We start from the raw sequence: 18,056 nt of genomic DNA, 5'->3' as shown, positions 1-18,056 counted from the left end.
TCATTTTCTAAATATGTTTAAAGAGTATAAGAAATTGAAAAATAAAGAAATCAAAAATAATAACTCGATAAAAGTAGTCCATGGTTGTTTTAGTACCATCAACATCAAAATTTATATGGTTATCAATGGTTGTTTATGGGATGATAAAGATAAATCATTTTGCAGCAAAAGGCTCAAAAGATATATAATAAAATATTGGCTACCACATCCTTATTGTCGGTGTCGGTTATGGATTAAAGCATTGCACCAGTTTGAACCATCTTTATCCCGTGAAAAATGATTCAATTTGCATTCACTATCCAGAGATGTATACAATCTGCACATCATATACTTAGATGGGGTTATAAGCCACAAGATTTAATCCTTGAAACAGGTGAGATAGCATACAAGGATTTGAAATATATGGACCCTGATAGTATATTGTTTTCCAGAGAATCCTTGGTCATAACACTATAAATAGTGGAGTCTTTTTTTCTTACAAACTTATCCTTTTGACATGCATCTTGATTATTCGTGTGGGAAGCCAACTTGTTGAGACATATGAGTAATCTTTTTAAATAAAACATCATCTGTTTTCTTTGTTTAAAGTCTTTTAAGATCAAGAAGCTTTTAGTAGTGCCGTTGCTGGGAAACTAAATCGTATTGTTTTAGTTTTCTTATTGATTATTTATTTGATTAAAAACTAACGGCATAGTTATCGTTATATATCAAACTTGTTTATTTTATGGTTCTTCTCTTACGAAATATAAGACTACTCAAATTTGTTTGAGGATTTTACTATTATGGATCTAGTGATTCAAGATTTATAGATAGCATTATTGATCAATCAACGTCAACATACTATGTTCTGTGTGTGTTGACCAATAGTGGAATCAAGTTTTTTACAATGGTTACTTTAAAGTTTGAAGATTAGAGACTTGAAGACTTTTCTTTTTGGTTTCTGGTCTTTGTGATCAACAAGTTTTTTATCTTGATAAACATAAGACTTGTAGAAATGTCTAAAAAAGTGGGGGTCTAACAACCACACCCAATATTTCACTTAGCAATCTGTATGGACTAACTCCAATATAATTTCAAGAGAATCAACTAGACAGTCAGGCTCAACCTTAAGAAAAGTATATCCAAGAGTTATATCTCTATTTCTCAATTCAATCTTCAATCAAACAAATAGAAATTTGCAATCCCGATTGAACATAAGAAATAATTTGGATGGTATCAAAAACCAATATCCAAGTGTCAATCAATTCAACAACCAAAGGTTGGATTTACAATTGATTGAACTTATGCACAACCTGTGATATTTCAATTATATAAACAAATATAATGCGCAAAAGAAATAACACAGACACTGGAAATTTTGTTAACGAGGAAACTGCAAATGCAGAAAAACCCCGGGACATAGTCCAGATTTGAACACCACACTGTATTAAGCCACTACAGACACTAGCCTACTCCAAGTTAACTTCGGACTGGAATGTAGTTGATCCCTAATCAATCTCACACTGATCAAGGTACAGTTGCGCTCCTTACGTCTCTGAATCCCAGCAGAACTCTACGCACTTGATTCCCTTAGCTGATCTCACCCACAACTAAGAGTTGCTACGATTCAAAGTCGAAGACTTGATAAATCAATCCGTCTCACACAGAAAAGTCTATTGAATAGACAAATCGGTCTCCCAAAGATAAACCTAAGAGTTTTGTTCCGTATTTTGATAAATCAAGGTGAACAGGAACCAATTGTTATACCGGACTTATATTCCCGAAGTACAGCCTAGAAATATCAATCACCTCACAATAATATTAATCGTATGGTAGCGAAACAAGATATTTTGGAATCACAAACGATCAGACGAAGATGTTTGTGACTACTTTTTATCTTGCCTATCAGAGATTAAATCTCGAGAAATATTAGAGAAGATAGTACTCAATCACGATAGAAAACAGCAAGATCAGAACACGCAACTACAGAGAAAATAGTTGGGTCTGGCTTGACAATCCCAATGAAGTCTCAAGTCGTTAACCTACAGGGTTTTGAAAAAACCAAAGGTTAAAGGAGAAACGACTCTAGTTGCAACTAGTATCACACAGTAGGTGTGTGGATTATGTTTTCCAGTTTCTAGAGTTCTCCTTTATATAGTCTTCAAATCAGGGTTTCCAATCAATGTTACTTTGGTAACAACACATTCATTATTCACTGTTAGAAACCTTATTATACTCAAGCTAATATCTTTCAACCGTTAGATCGAACTTAGCTTGTTACACACAAATGAAAAGTGACTTCATTTAAATATGAGTAACCGTACCTAAATGTGTACACCTTTGTTGGCTCAACAATAGTTAACCGAAGTTAGCCATATGAATACTTTCATATCAACCTTATTCATCTTAACCATAACTAGTTCAAATGACTCGAATGAAACTAGTTCTAGAGTTGTTCAATTGTTTATATTCTCATAAAAGTATACAAGACACAATTAAAGCAAAATCGATTTTGATTCACTCGATTCAAGTCATGAACATTATAGCCACGGTTTCAAAAGATTGAATTCCTTATTATATAAATGTATTAGTTCATGAACAAACCGATTTTAGAACATAACCCACTCAAATATGCAAACGGGTACGCATACCTTAATGGCCAAACTAAGTTTGGGTCACCAGTATGCGAACAGGTACGCATACCAACAAACTCAGTAAAGTCCCGGAACTTGAACCTCACGCCGGTATGCGTACCATTATGCGTACTTAGTTCTCGGACCTCTACTAAACCAATTAGTACGCATACGGGTGTGCATACCATGGTTCCCGGACTTGGATTACACATATGCAAGTACAAATACTGTGCTTATATCTAATTGTTCTAAACTCTCATTTCAACCATTGAAACATTCTCGGGAGACGACAATAGTTGTCTCATACAAACTATTAGCTTCAAAGCAATTTTCAAGTGATCGAATGATCAATACAAACACTCTGAGTCTACATCAAATGATTGTCTCATTCAAATTATGTAAGATGTTACTAGGCGATTTTCACATGATCATCTTCTGACTTTCGTCAAGAATATAAGATGAACATGGTTAAAGAGAAAGCTTACCAACACATATTTCGAGAAATATGTAAGCGAGTTAAACTCAGCTCGAAATATCAAATATGTATAATTGAAGTCTATATAGCTATACGACTTTTGTCTCAAATAGGAGATAGAGTAGATAGACTTTTGAGTGATATATGAGTTCAAGTCTCCACATACCTTTTGTTGCTGAAGTTCCAAAATCTCCCCTTAATAGTTCTTCGTCTTCAATCGATGAACGTCGTGAAGTCTAATGCTCAACTACACTTTCTATCGTAATCCGAGACTTAGTTATAAGTAGACTAGAAATCAAGACTTATAGTTTGGGTAACTAAACTTGACAAACAAGCTTGAGATAGAAATGCTTGCGAGTTCGACCGACCAGTTCTCTAACGATCTCTCCCTTTGTCAATTTTAGTGACAAAAACTATCAATATATATGGAATATAAAATAAATAAACTTTGTAGATCTCAATCCAAATGCTTGATTTCCTTGGTTCTTCAACATTACTCGAAATCTTCGTCACTTCCAAGTACTCCAGTGATTCTGAATGTGTTCAAATCAGCATCATAGTTGTTTAAGATTCGTATTTATAACAATGAGAAAACAATAGCTTTCAATCATTGTTGTACAATGTCATAGTATTATTACACAGCATCAAAGTCCAATTGTATCACAACTTTGACAGCAATACTATAGTGATATGTATTACTCTTCCTTAGTCAATACTTCATCTCATATGAAAACCACTCCCCCTTACATAATGATCCGTAAACCATATGTATTTGTAGTGTGAACTACACATTAATTCTCCCCCTTTTTGTCAATATAAATTGGCAAAGGTACGAAAATTAGTGGGATCCTAATGAAATTTCCATAAAGATATTTCATGACCAAAAGAGAACATATCAACTTTGTTTAGATGATTTCACATAGCCAAAACTAGTGTATTCATCAAGGAGTTTATAAAGATACATGAAAACTCCTACAATATTCCATAGTTGTTCAATTAAGAACTCTCCCTCATAAAATGTCATTCCCGAAAGAACAACAAGAGCGACCTGACTTTCACAAGAGAAGAAGGATTTCTTTGGACATAAAAAATCACATGAAACATCGTTCTTATGTCACCTTTCTCTATCCTCTCTGAATTAGTACTGGTTGCCTCTATGTTGTTTGATAATAGTCCCGAACTGTTTCCTGTGAGTAATTAGGTTCTCATGCTTCCTATTTGGTGTTTTTTGAGTACTTGGGTCTCTTCTGTCTAGTCTGCAAACATGATACATGTGTGGTTACTATCTTAAAGTAAGTAATTCAGGGATTTTTCCCATGTTCAGGTGTAGGTGCATCTGTTCATGTAAAATTTTCAAGTCTTCTCTGTTAGGTGTATGTTAGAAACAAGTGTATGTGCACTTTGTTCTAAAGGAATCATGAATAATTTCCTAGTTTCTATTCCAAAATCTGGGTTTTCATTGTTTCTTAGATGAGAACGGTATCTCGCTTCTAAAGAGGCGAAGTTTATTTTTGAAGAACGGCCCCCTCATTTTGTTCACTTTCATTTATAAGTTTCTGGAATTTTTAAGTAGATTAAGTGATATGTTTTGTCATTTAGTAGAAAATTTTGGTTATGTCATTTACAGTGATATTCTCTTATTAAGCAGATTAAAAGATCTGTTATGTCTCTTATAGTGATTGTATCTTTTTAAGAAAACTAGTTTTTCACATGCGATGCACGGGTCCGTTTGTTGCTTATGAAATAATGGACGCTTGTTATAAAAAATATTACTATGAAAATAGGTAATGAATACTCTTCTTATAAATAAATGATAAATAAGCTAATATTTAAGGTGGTCTGCGCAAGAGAATATAATGTTGGATATTTTCAATATTGTTTGCCACTGTCCGGGGGGTCCGGGGGGCGTATCCCCTCCTGGCTGCGTTCAACCTGAAAGGTCAGGTCGCGGGGGTCAGAGTGTGAGACAGCGTCCTGTAGAATTTTATTTTGGTTTTGAATTTTGAAAACCTATTTCGGTTTTTAAAAATTTCTATGGACACGTCTCTTCCCATAGGGTTTTCTTCCCTGGAGAAACCATTAATGGATGCCCGTTGAAAGCATCTGTTGGAGATGAAATGACACCTCCAAAAGGCATGAATTCCTCTTTAAATAGCGAAGGCTTTCTCCCAAAAAAATCATCAAAAACTCTTTCTCTCTAAGCATCTTCAGAATCAATTACAGTGTGTTCTTGGTTGGGTCAAGGGAATACAACATTTGAATCCAACAACATTGTTAGGGCTTCATTATATCGTGACAGAAATATTTCGCTGAACGACTGTACTCACTAATTATTTGGGAAGGGTCGAAATAATTGTTGAAAAGAATCGCAAGGCCTTGAAGCTCCAGTGATACAACATTCTTTTCGTTCTTTGTTTTCATCCTCTATTACTCTGAATTTTCCAACATATAATGAGCAGAGAGACCGGTGATTTTTTTTTTTGCTAGGAAAGGAAGATATATTGATATATATAGAAAAAGATTACATCTGATTAAGGTCGAATGAAAGATTATTGCCCAACCATTCACCTGATGCATTGAATCTTCTACTATATTTAGTTGTTTTATCATCCCAGTCATTAAATTCTCCACTAACATAATCAGATCCTTATCTTCATTGAGAAAGGATATGGAGTTCTTCGCATCACTTATAAATTTTTTTGCGTAACCTCTTGCTTTAACCCACTTTGCAGCTTCAAGTAGGGCTAAACATTCAGCTTCTTCAGGGTTTATTGCTTGGCTCGCAACTGTTTTGCACCTCTTGCACTCACATGTTTGGTTGAAAATGACAACTCCAACACCAGATTTATTAGAATCTTTATCATAAGAAGCATCACAGTACACTATGGGGAGATACATGAACTTGGACAACAAATGAATGATTGTTAGGATCCGTAGAGATTTGGAAATCATTTGTATCACGAATCATTTTATAAGCAAGTCTAACAATATACAGAGTATTAAGAGACACTTGTTGGAAGATGTGAAAGCATTGTCCCTCCAAATACACCACGCAATAGTTAAAACAGAGCAATAAAAATCCTTGTTGGACGAAATATATTTGTTAGTGCAATCAAAAATATTTATAAGAGTCAACAAATCTTGAAGAACAAGATTATAAGAGTGATTTTGCGGAAGGTCTCCCCACTTGTTGTTTTACTTTTTATCAATGCATTGTAAGGAACAAAAGTTCTTAACATACCGTCTAAATAGACAACCCAAAAATAACCCTCTCACATGACATCCAAGTGTGGGGACCAATAGCCCATTCGAATCCCAAGAACAGCGGGCCCACCTTATGTGAGGGGATCGTTTTTCGGCTGTTTAAGAGAGTGGTCTGTTTCAAAGCATTGTGTAAAGGCTAAAGAAAAGCTTCCCACCATATCCAGCATAACTTATCATTTTCAAATGTTTATCATTTTCAAATGTTTATCATTTCACTTTCGGCCCGACAGCAATAAAAGCACCAATGAAATAAAATGCAGCATCCTTCATGTGTGTCTAAACTTGAAAACTCGAACGGAGGACTTAACCTCTCCGACATTCTGTCAGTTGTTAGGCGCCCCTTATCAAATAATGTAGTGGTTGGTTTAGTAGTGTCCAAGGACTTTTTATACTCGGAAATAAAAATGCAAGTTTAGGTGTAAAAAATGAAAGTTTATGGTTTTACATTTACTGGTCTCTCTCTCCTCTGGCGAGCGAAATTGAATTACTCAATCTGAATTGGGGTTTCCGAAGGTTTTGAGGTAAGAATTTTTTTCCTTTGGAATCAATATCATCCAGCATTTGTTATGATCCAACATTCTAACTCATTGAGAAAGGAAAAAAAATGCACTTGCTTTGCGAAGAGGCAACATCCAGAAGTAAGAAAAAAATAACAACGCTACAAAAGCAAACATGATTAGATCCTTTTTTTTATTTACCTCATGGAAGTATGGTCCGTACTAAACGTGATAGGTGCATACTTAAAAAAATAACGACAACAATACATGTTCATTTCTTTAACACGATACATCTCCCACACAATCACCTCGATATTTTCTGCAGGAACTATGATTGCGCACATATTCTGCTTTTCTTTTTGCAAGTTCTATAAGTAGCAAGTGGTCTTTCTGGTACTACATACCTTGTTTCTGTCATAATTTTGTCACAAAAGTAGCTTCCCGGTCACCTCAAAGAACAGGAACGGGCCTAGAAAGGGGCTAATACGGGCTATTTCCCATTCGTACTTATGACCCAGTAGATTTTTATCTAGAAAATTTAGTATCTAGCCCATGATTATTATGATTAGTTAATATAGCCTAAATAAATTTTATCCCATGATTTTGTTCACAGTTTGAAATTTCAACATTTCATCCATTTATCTTTACATTTTTCTTCCATATAAATAAATTTATTTCTCCAATCACATTTCATTAGATTTTGAACATTTTAAACTTTTACTTGTGTAATATGAAGCTCCATAGGTACCATTGACTATGCAGTTCTTTCAAAAAAAAGTACGTGGTTCTGCCGCGCGCACTTGCCGTTACTCATATTCTATCCCGACACTACCAATATTTCTTGGTCCGTCTCTGTCAAAGAGAGTCTCTACATTTCTGTATGGATGGATTTTGTCCATATTTACTCTACCAACCTGCGTGGCCTCTAAATCAAGTCTACTAAAAGGAATCACGGTTGCAACATGTGTAGTATTAATTTGTCTATATCTATTTAGCACATATTACTCACAGCAACACAAATTCATGCACTTGTTTGCAGGAAATCCAAATTGATGAATACCCTTGATGCAACTATAGTAAATAGGCTAAGCGTACCTGTAATACCACAATAAGTAAACTACACCAATTTTTCTAAAGCAAAACAAAATGAAAAATATTATTACCCAAGTCATTTTTCACCCATTTTATCACCATTATCGGTACGTTCCTAGAGTTCTCTGTAATCACACTTGTAATTACGTGAACTAATCCAACCCACAATGTTACATTCATTGTAGTTCCCCAGAAGAAAAAAAAAACATTAATCGGTATAATCCACAAACGTTTACGAAAGAAACGTGCAAATGGAAAGCGTATTATACTTGCTCATTCTTGATCACAAACTCTCCCATCAAAACTTCATTTTCTTTGATTGATTTCTTTATGATGTATAAAAAATATTTGAGCAGTGGAATCACACTATGACAGCTATAAAAAATACCCAACTTAGCAGTCTTGTTTAATTAAAATACTAATATTAAATCCACCAACTGCTTACATGTATCGTATGTAGAATCGTTTTTCCTGCTAGCCACAATCTCGAGAGCAAAGAGATAAAGAGATAACAACTGGATTAGGTTAGGTTTAGGTTACATACCTTGATTACTGATCTCCACCTTTATCTGATTCTCTTTCCTACCCGTTGAATGCGTATGTAGGTCCGATGGTCTTGTATTTTTTTGTAGAACTTGACCACTAAGCCATGTATATTTCCCGTTTTCGACAATTAATGGTGTCATACAGCTCAAACAATGCTTCAACTCGTCTACTGCTGATTTGCCAAGCATAATGGAAACTATTATTGTTTGCTAGGGTTACATAATGTGCCAAGCATTAATCTAGAGTATCAAGGTGTACCTAGTAGTAGTTTGGCTCACCAAGGAAGATAAATAGGTTATAACTTCTAATGTACAAAAATAATTAGTACATCAGACTGGTCTACAATCGAACTTCGAGTCCGAACTTCTCGGCTTGTTTACAGAAATTCTCAATTACTTCCTTCATCTATACTCTACAAAAGCACGGATTAAGTTACACAGATATATAACACCAAAACATAAAAGGAATTCCTCAAGTACAAATATCACCACCTTGGATTTATAAAAAGCCAATATTATGATTTTCTGAGTGCAATCTAACAACACCTTAAAGAACAGAAACAGAAGCATCAAAATTAATTTTATTATGAGTTGCGAAACAAATAAAAAAGTAAAATGACCAACAAAAAAGAAAATTAGTCTTAACGAACAAAACCCTAGAAGTGAAAAGTAAGCTCAAAAACCTTTTTATATTTTATAACTTGCAACAAAACCATAGAAAAAAGATAAAAACAAAGAAAACAACAGAAAAAGAGAAAATGATATTCATCACCAGATCCATGTATTGAGCTTTCTATTTTCCAATCTTATAGATCACAGAACAACTAAAAGTAAAATGGGAAGGTTAAAAACTTAAAAGCATAGAAAACAAATAAAAAGAAAAGTAAGTTCATTACCTAATCCATGTACAACAGAAAAAGTGAACCAAGAGATTATATTTCATCGTTTCATTCTTCACCGCCCGAGAGGATATATGACCAACAACTGCAAAACAAAATTAAAAAAAAAAATGTCATGATTTCACCATTTTATAGCTTACATGAGTTAATTATTATGGCTATGAAGCTCCGCAATGACAGAAATCAACCGAAACCGGAAGAAAACAACCGAGACCGAAAGAAAACAACGATAAACCCTATAAGAAGGAAAAAAGGCCAATGAAATCCTCAAAGAAGGGGGGAAAGGTGACACCTGAGCTTTTTCCTTTGCTCGAATGCATAAATAATATTAATTGATATTTTCAAATTTATACGACTTTTATAAGTGAACCCTAATATCAAAAATATATGTGATAAAATATCAAAAATAATAAACCATCATATCAAAAATAACAAACACTAACTCTGTAAAAAAAACTATCGGGAGAATGAGAACAGATTAAAAAGCTTTCTGAAAAAATTTAAGAATGGAAAATGTGGTTTTAGGGATGTGCAAAAGAGTAAAGCAGAAAGAAAATGAAAAAGAAATAGTATAAAAGAAAGAGTCAGAGAGAGAGAGTGGATTTCTTCATACCCCTAATTGTTGATGGGTCATTGACATTTACGGCCGATGACCTTTTATGTGCAACTGCAGAAATAATGGGGAAGAGTACTTATGGGACAGTTTATAAGGCCACATTGGAAGATGGTAGTGAAGTTGCAGGGAAGAGATTGAGGGAAAAAATTGCTAGAAGTCCTAGGAAATTCGAAGAAATTAAGCTTGAGTTTGCTTCCAGTTCAGGTGATGATAGTGGTGCTGGTGTTAGTGGCTCTGGTGATGGTGCCGCCGTCGCCGCCCCTACAAATTGATGGGCACCTCTTAGAAGTTGATGTTGCTTTTGGTTGAAAATAGTATAGATATTGTATTAGCAGTTGTAGTAAAGTTATGTTTGAGATTAAATTCTTTTATTCTTAAAGTTTTGTCTAATGTTTGAGAATGGGAACTTGTTCTTAATCTCTCAGTATGTAAATATAAGTTTACTACTACTAATTTAGTCCATTTCACCGTAAAATATGTTCTTTACATGCCCGCATTAGTATTATTATCACCCACCTCTTTAAGAGTCTTACATAATAAGGCGGCAGGGATTTTAGAAGTTAAAATTAAAACCCAGCAGAAAGCATTGGTTTATTTTCTTAGGGGGCACACAGCAAGATTATGGCTGGCACTTTTGAATTTGCTAAGAGAAGGTTTCTATTTCTTGAACTTCCAAGTTCTGCAACGGACATCTACCTTCCGACTTCTAATTCTTGCCAAGTTTCCTTTTTCACGCTGCCCTATTTCAAATTTCTAAACAGAACACGCTTTCATATTTCTTATATATTATCGTCTGATCTCCCTATAGATCCACAGTTCATCATAATCCTACATTATCCCTCACCTTTCTTTCTTCAATCTTCTTCTCTAAATCACTCATCAATCTTCTGCAACTCCCTCACCAATTTCTCTTAAAATCCCTGTTCAATCTTCTATACTTCATTCATCAAAAATGGATATTGAATCAGGGAAATTTGATTCACAGAGCAACAATGGCAGATATTTAGAAAGTGGGTTTGAATGGTTTAAGGGTTTCATTGGGAAGCTCATACAAAGTGGAACCAAATTTGAGGGTAAAGTAGAAAAATTGGGGAGAGACGATCCAAGAAGACTAATTCACTCCTTGAAAGTTGGAATAACCCTAGCATTGGTCGCTATTCTCTTCTATTTTAGTCCCATTTATGGTGGATTCAAGTCTGCAACAATGTGTGCAATCTTAACAGTGGTTGTCGTTTTTGAGTTTAGTGTTGGTGCCACTTTGGGTAAAGGAATGAACAGGGCAATCGCAACATTTGCAGGTGCTGGTTTAGGGGTTGCTATTCATCACCTAGCAGACCTAGCCGGAAAGGGAGGAGAACCCATTCTTCTCGGTTCTTTTGTATTCTTATTGGCCGCTGTCGGGTCCTTTTCTAGGTTTTTTCCCGGTATCAAAGCAAGATATGATTACGGAGTTTTAACTTTCATATTAACATTCAGTTTAGTTTCTGTATCGGGTTACAGGATTGATGAAATCTTTGAATTGGTTCTTCACAGATTCTCCACTGTTTTGATCGGTTGTCTTATATGTGTGATGATCTCAGTCTTTGTTTATCCTGTATGGGCTGGAGAAGATTTGCATAATCAAACTTGTCTCAACATGGAAAAACTTGGGGATTTATTAGAAGCAATTGGAAGAGATGGTCTAGTTCATGACAACACTAGCAAATACTTACTTCACCTTCCTGGATGTGAAAGTGTTATAAACTCAAAGGCAGCTGTAGAATCTCTTGTTAATTTTGCAAGATGGGAGCCACCACACGGAAAGTTTAGATATGGTCATCCATGGAAGCACTATTTGAAGATCAACATGGTAACTCGTCAATGTGCATACAAGATTCAATCTCTTTGCAACTCCATCAAAACTTCTCAAACCCAATCAGTGGAATTAAGTAAGATGATTCAAAAGGAAAATATGACAGTGAGTACAGAGTTAGGGAAAGCATTAAAAGAATTATCAAATTCAATTAAGATGATGGCATATTCTGAATCTATTTTAAAACATCTTAGCAACTCAACGGATGCCGCAGATAATATCAAAGTTTCCCTACAGTCATGTAAATTGGAGGATACAAACATCTTTGAGCTGATGCCGGAAATTCAAACAACTACTCTACTGATGGAAGTCATTGAGAGCATAGGAAGTATTATTGATTCAGTTCATGAACTTTCTAGCCTAGCAAAGTTCAAAGGTTCAGAGGTGCCAAAACCGCAAGTGGAGTGTATTTGTAGTGATGATCAGGCAGCACATGTTGTTATTATGGTATGTGCACTATCTTCAGATCTGGAAAGTGGAGTTTCACAAGACAATTGCCATTTGTGATCATTGTAACTGTGTTAAAAGAAACTTGTAATTAGAAGCCTTCGATTTCTGCAACTGTATATGTAAAGGTAAATGGTGAGCTAACCTGAATTACCATGAGCAATTTGGTGATTCATTTATTCTTTAGTTAGTAAAAATTTATTCCCTTCTGCATGTTTTCTTAAACGTATTATTGATCATTTCTTTGTTGCAATTGAACATTTTTAAAGAACTGTTTATCTTGGTGATGAGGTCTCACTGCATACAACGCAAAAATAGAGCATGCCAGACATTAGAGTTGAGCAATACCCGAGAACTTAAGGATATTTGAGATGGAAGTTCAGTTCTGACTTTTAAAATATTCCATAACATTATGAGGCTTTTGTGGTTACACTAGATGGCAGTACAACTTGTGTTTGTTTTGGCAGTCACAGAGGGAATTCTAGTAGGCACAATCATGATTTTGCTATGCCGTACGTGGGTCAATGATTATAGTAATGAAAAAGTGGTGTGATGGATTATGTATCCAAAGAAACAAACAAAACAGAAGGATCATTTACATAGACTACTAGAGAGGACACACACAGGTACACTCATTTCAGGTCCTTAGAGTTGGGGAGTTTAGAAGGGAAATTGAGAGTGGGTGATTAACCTTATCACATGGTAGAATGGATATAGGGTGGAATGAAGTGGATGGTTGGCAGTGGGGGGTGCAGCTGCAATGGGGCCTGAAGTGGAAACTGGGGGTGAAGTTGGTGGGGAATTAGTTATTTTGACGGGCCATTGCCATTTACTGCAGATGATTTTTATCCGAAACTGCAGAAAAAATGAGGGAAATACTTATGCGATAGTTTATGATTGACGGAAAAGATTGCTAGAAGTCGCAGGGAGTTTGAAATAGAGGTTAATTTTCTTGCGAAGGTTCGTATCTGAATATATGGGCTCTTAGGCCCCAAAGGAGAAAAACTCCCTGTGTTTCATTACAATTACATGCCTAAAAAGGCAGTCTTGCAAATTTCCTCTATGGTAAACTATTTCTGTTGAGCTCCTTCTGTCTCACCTAAAGTTGGGAACTTGCATTAACTGCTTCTTTTAGAAAATGTAATGTTTTACAACTTCAATTTGTTTTAGCAAAAAGTTGATTGTTTCAAATATGCAGTTATGACTTATGAGTAATCACATTAGAATTTCCGACTGGGACATCTCCTGGAGAGGCAATGCATGGAGTTGATTTACCACAATGGGTAGCTTCATTTGTGAAGGAAGAATGGACAAATGAAGTTCTGGGTGTCGAGATACTTCTACAACAGGAGATGAATTGCTTAATACATTGAAATTAGCTCTGCATCATGGTGATCCATCTCCAGCAGCACGACCAGAAGTTCAACAATTGGAAGAGATGAAGCCTGATTATTTCCAGTTCTGGTGATGATAGTGGTGCTGGTGTTAGTGGCTCTGGTTATGGTGCCGCTATTGTCCCCCCTACAAATGGTGGAGTAAAAGGGTTTCTGATTCTCTTGTCACACTTTTTTTTGTTCGGGTTGAAGTAAACCACGGAATGGTAAATTGACCCTTTTCAATGTTCTAATCATGTGTGATTTGAGACTAGGAAACAAGAGTGGACCATGGAAAACTGTTTGGTCATAGATTAGAAAAGTAAGTGAGGTACTTTTGAACATTCAGCAGTGGACCTGAAAGTAGTTCTGATCAGCACAAGCAAAAGACCCAATCATTCATGTAATTCCCTGCTTGACAGACCCCTTTTCGTACAATGTCCTTGGCATAAGTGGAAGTCTTCAAATATGGAAACTGGGAGTTCATTCATTATGATTTCTGGAGACTTCTGATTTCGGGTCACCTGAAAACCCATTTATATACCCGCCTTTCTGGTCTATATTTTACTAACATGCTTTTCAGGTTTAAACCCATGGAGATTTCTGGCTCTAAAAGACGAAATCTCTGCTCTTCAGCAAGGAGGAGAAATAACAAGGAGAAGAAAGAAGAACCAATGTCAGGCGGAAGGATTCTAGGAGATTGCCAGTGAAATGCGTATTGAAATGTAAGTGTATTTGCAAATCTTGGTATTCCTTAATTTCTAACCCTAGTTTTGCGAAAATTCACTTCCAACAAAATAAAAACAACTCTAGTGGTAGTAGTTTGTTGCTTGGGATTTCTTAAGATAGGAATGGTCAAATAATCCACGCTATAGGTTACGATTCAATAGAATCGTCCATATCATGCGTATTTTTTGAAGAAGATCATGCTTTCAGAAGGCGGTGCCTGTTCAACTTGGATATTGATTCTGGTAAGTTATTTGGTTCTTCTAATGGCCTGGTTTTTCTTTTGCTGGACTGTGATGGTAAGACCTTCTTATGTGTTTGGAACCCAGCTACTGGGGAATATAAAAAGATACCTAGATCACGGAATACATATTATTTCGACAATGTCTGCATTTATGGTCTTGGATATGATGGTAAGAATGACGAGTACAAGCTTGTAATTAGGCTATGTTTCAACTTAAGTGGATTGAGTACTGTAGTGGAGATCTTTTCGTTAAGATCAAATTCATGGGAAACTATTCAAACACCTTATATTTTAATCTACATTGGTTAGCCAAAGGGGCATGTGGCGTTTGCATAGTCTATTTGGATATCAGCGATGATCCGCCATCGTTCAAGGAAACTCAACTACCAGAAATTCCTACTCTGGACTTTATTACTGTTTCAGTGACGGAAGAGGGGCGTCTTTGTGTAATTGCTAATAATGGTAATTGGCTTAGTTTTTTCACTGTTGAAGTATGGCAAGTGCAAGTTTATGGGGTACATGAATCGTGGACTAAGCGTTATGTTATTAACAATAACACAATAACTCAGGCAGTCATGTTTAAAGAAGTTTTTTTCAATAATTTATGGTCTTTTAAGAATGGGAAGATTGTATTCATGGATCCTGGTTATGTAGTAGTATATGATCCAAAACATGAAAGTGCTATTGAAAGAAAATTGGATAGGTTTGCAAATTTGATATCTGAAGTTAACTACTCAGAAAGCTTAGTTTCAGCCAGTTCTGGTACTTACACGGGGAAAGAACAAATAGAGGAAGTAACCCAAGACCACATAAGAATGTTTTATTATACTGCTCCTTATATGAAAACTATGAAATAGTTTGCGCTTTAACATTTCAGGTATTTTGTTTTAGCTTTCGAAATCTATTAATAGCATGTCATTGGTATGGAATTATGTTCATCCCATTAACTCTTGATCAATGCATGTTCCTATTTATAAAAATTTCTGGTTAGCTATTTTCTCATTGATTTTCTGTTTTGATTTTGTGCGTGCAATTCTGAAATATAGATGACATGGTTGAGTGAGTTGATCTGCATTAAGCACCTAATTTAATCAATGAGTAGTTTTCTGTAACTTGTGGTGGATAACAAATACAGGAAAAATGAGACAGCAAGGGAACTGTTCCCATTGCAGCCCCATATTTGAAGTTTAATAACTTGTGGGAGTGGTTGAAGATAGAATTTATTGTGTAGTTGCTGATAATGGTGATCCGGTTAGCAAGTTAATGGAGTTGATGAATCTGGTTCCGTTATCATCAACGAGACAATAGCATTAAGTCACAGACAAAGACTGTGGTATGAAGATTATGTGGTATTTTGTTTGCGATTTAAAATATTTCAGGTATTTCGTTTTAGGATTAGAACCTATTATCAGGTATGAAATTTATGTTCATCCCATCTTCCTATTGTTAAAAGATGGGAAGGAAGTACTTGCAATAGTTCTTAAAAATTTAAATTTTAGATATACAAATATCTTTATCTTTTGAACCTCATTTATATAAAAAGCCTGGCCTGAGTTGCATCCTTGTCTGAACACAGAAAAGTTGATCCTGACACTTTAAGGAAGAAAATTGCTTCAAATAGGATGTCTTTAGTTTAAGCAATTAGTGAAATGAAAATGGAGTCTCTTGGCAACACAGATGCATCACTGAAGACATCCCATTTGAAGCAATTTGACAGTTGGAGTTTGAACTCCTCTAACTGTTGTACAACTTCAATTTGTTTCTGCAAAAAATTGATTGCTGGGTTTGAACTCCTCGTAACTGTTGTTAGCTTCATATATGCAGGTCGAGGTCCTGATATGCCCAGCTTGTGGTTTATGCTACATTGACGAACAAACAAAAATCACTGAGTATTGCCTGTTACAACTCATGACCACTGCTGTCGGTTCATATATAACTGCAACAACTGCAGCTCTATGATACCGTGCTCCAGGAATGTAAGGCAAACACAAAAACCGATGTCTACAGACTACAATTTAGCAGTAATCGCATTAGAATCTCTGACTGGGAAATCTCCTGGAGAGGCAATGCATGGTGTTGGTTTACCACAATGGTGAACTTCAATTGTGAAGGAAGAATGGACAATTGAAGTTTTTGATGTCGAAATACATCTACAACAGGAGATGAGTTGCTAATACATTGAAATTAGCTCTACATCATGGTGATCCGTTACCAGCCGCACGACCAGAAGTCCAACGATTGGAAGAAATGAAACCTGAATTTGCTTCCAGTTCTGGTGATGATAGTGGTGCTGATGTTGGTGTTAGTGGCTCTGGTTATGGTGCCGCACTGCCGCTATCGTCCCCCCTTCAAATGACTGAGTAAAATGATTCTCTTATCTCACCTTTTAGAAGTTTCTGTTATTTTTCGTAGGACATTATAGACATAATATTAGTGGTAGTGAGGCATTTGTTCTTGATGGGCTATGGGTTTCAGACTTTACATATGCAGCATACTCTGTTAACAAATCTTGATGGGTAAGCATTTATTCTGTGTTCTCTACTTTTATACTTCTCTATCATCAAATCAAATACTGGTGGCTGTTTAGGTCTATATATATCACTACTGGTGGCTGGTGGTTGGAGACAAATTCACTTGGAGATGCTTCGTATCTGACGATTTCATGACATAATCCACTGGCGAGAGTAATTTTCTATTGCTTTTATCTCACCCACTTTGACAATTCTAGTAGTATATATCACTACTCCGATGTTGCCTTATCACATAATGTTGTGTACATTTGTGGAAGGCTGCAGATTGTTTTCAGAAACGAGTGTATGTTGTAGGGCCTACGGCCCATCTATATAGTTAGGGTTCACCTTCCATGTATATAAAGGATACTATAGCTATGTAATAAGGTTGATCCATTATCAATAGAAATCTCTCTTATGTCTCTGTTTCTTTCTTTTTTCCTATAATTCTACTGAAACACGTTATCTGTCACGATCCTCTAACCGAACAACCAATTTTCTCTCTCTCTTCTTGATCGACTGCGCTCTTGGGATGCACCAGCTCTTTGGTGACTTTTTTTTTTGTGGGTTATCATGGTTCAAGTACGATACGGGGATTTAGGTCTGTAATTCAATTTTATTTTTTTGTTAACGGGATCTTGCAGCCAGGTAATACCTAAACAAATCTCATTTTCTTTGAATATACTTCTTGTTATCTAATGTTTTCCAATATATCTATATCTTCAAATGTGTAAATGTTGTTTCATCCGTTAAGAATTGCACATGTCATGTGAATCATGACTGTATTCGTCGATGATTGATTTGATTAATTGCTTGCACATTATGTTGTTGTTAGTGATTTAAACTTTGTACAAGCCTTTTTTGGTAGTTAACAGCTGCATATGTTTTGACAGTATATAGACTA

The 18,056-nt window shown here is 35.6% G+C and overlaps 1 protein-coding gene and 1 long non-coding RNA gene across 2 annotated transcripts; both read left to right on the top strand.

Moving 5' to 3' along the window:
- Positions 1-10,808: 10,808 nt before the first annotated feature.
- On the top strand, positions 10,809-12,660 carry LOC113337651 (aluminum-activated malate transporter 2-like). Its single transcript, XM_026583269.1, has 2 exons — positions 10,809-12,427; positions 12,569-12,660. Exon 1 carries the CDS (start codon positions 10,953-10,955, stop codon positions 12,357-12,359), a length of 1,407 nt encoding a protein of 468 aa, XP_026439054.1. The 5' UTR covers positions 10,809-10,952; the 3' UTR covers positions 12,360-12,427; positions 12,569-12,660.
- Positions 12,661-14,079: 1,419 nt separating this feature from the next.
- LOC113337653 lies at positions 14,080-17,574 on the top strand. The gene is made up of 2 exons (XR_003354368.1): positions 14,080-14,397; positions 16,467-17,574. It is a non-coding gene; the product is annotated as an uncharacterized LOC113337653 (long non-coding RNA).
- The last annotated feature ends 482 nt before the right edge of the window (positions 17,575-18,056 follow it).

This window comes from Papaver somniferum, unplaced genomic scaffold (assembly GCF_003573695.1).
Source record: "Papaver somniferum cultivar HN1 unplaced genomic scaffold, ASM357369v1 unplaced-scaffold_168, whole genome shotgun sequence".
In the NCBI taxonomy this organism is placed as follows: Eukaryota; Viridiplantae; Streptophyta; class Magnoliopsida; order Ranunculales; family Papaveraceae; genus Papaver; species Papaver somniferum.
This window is presented reverse-complemented; position numbering and strand designations above follow the sequence as displayed.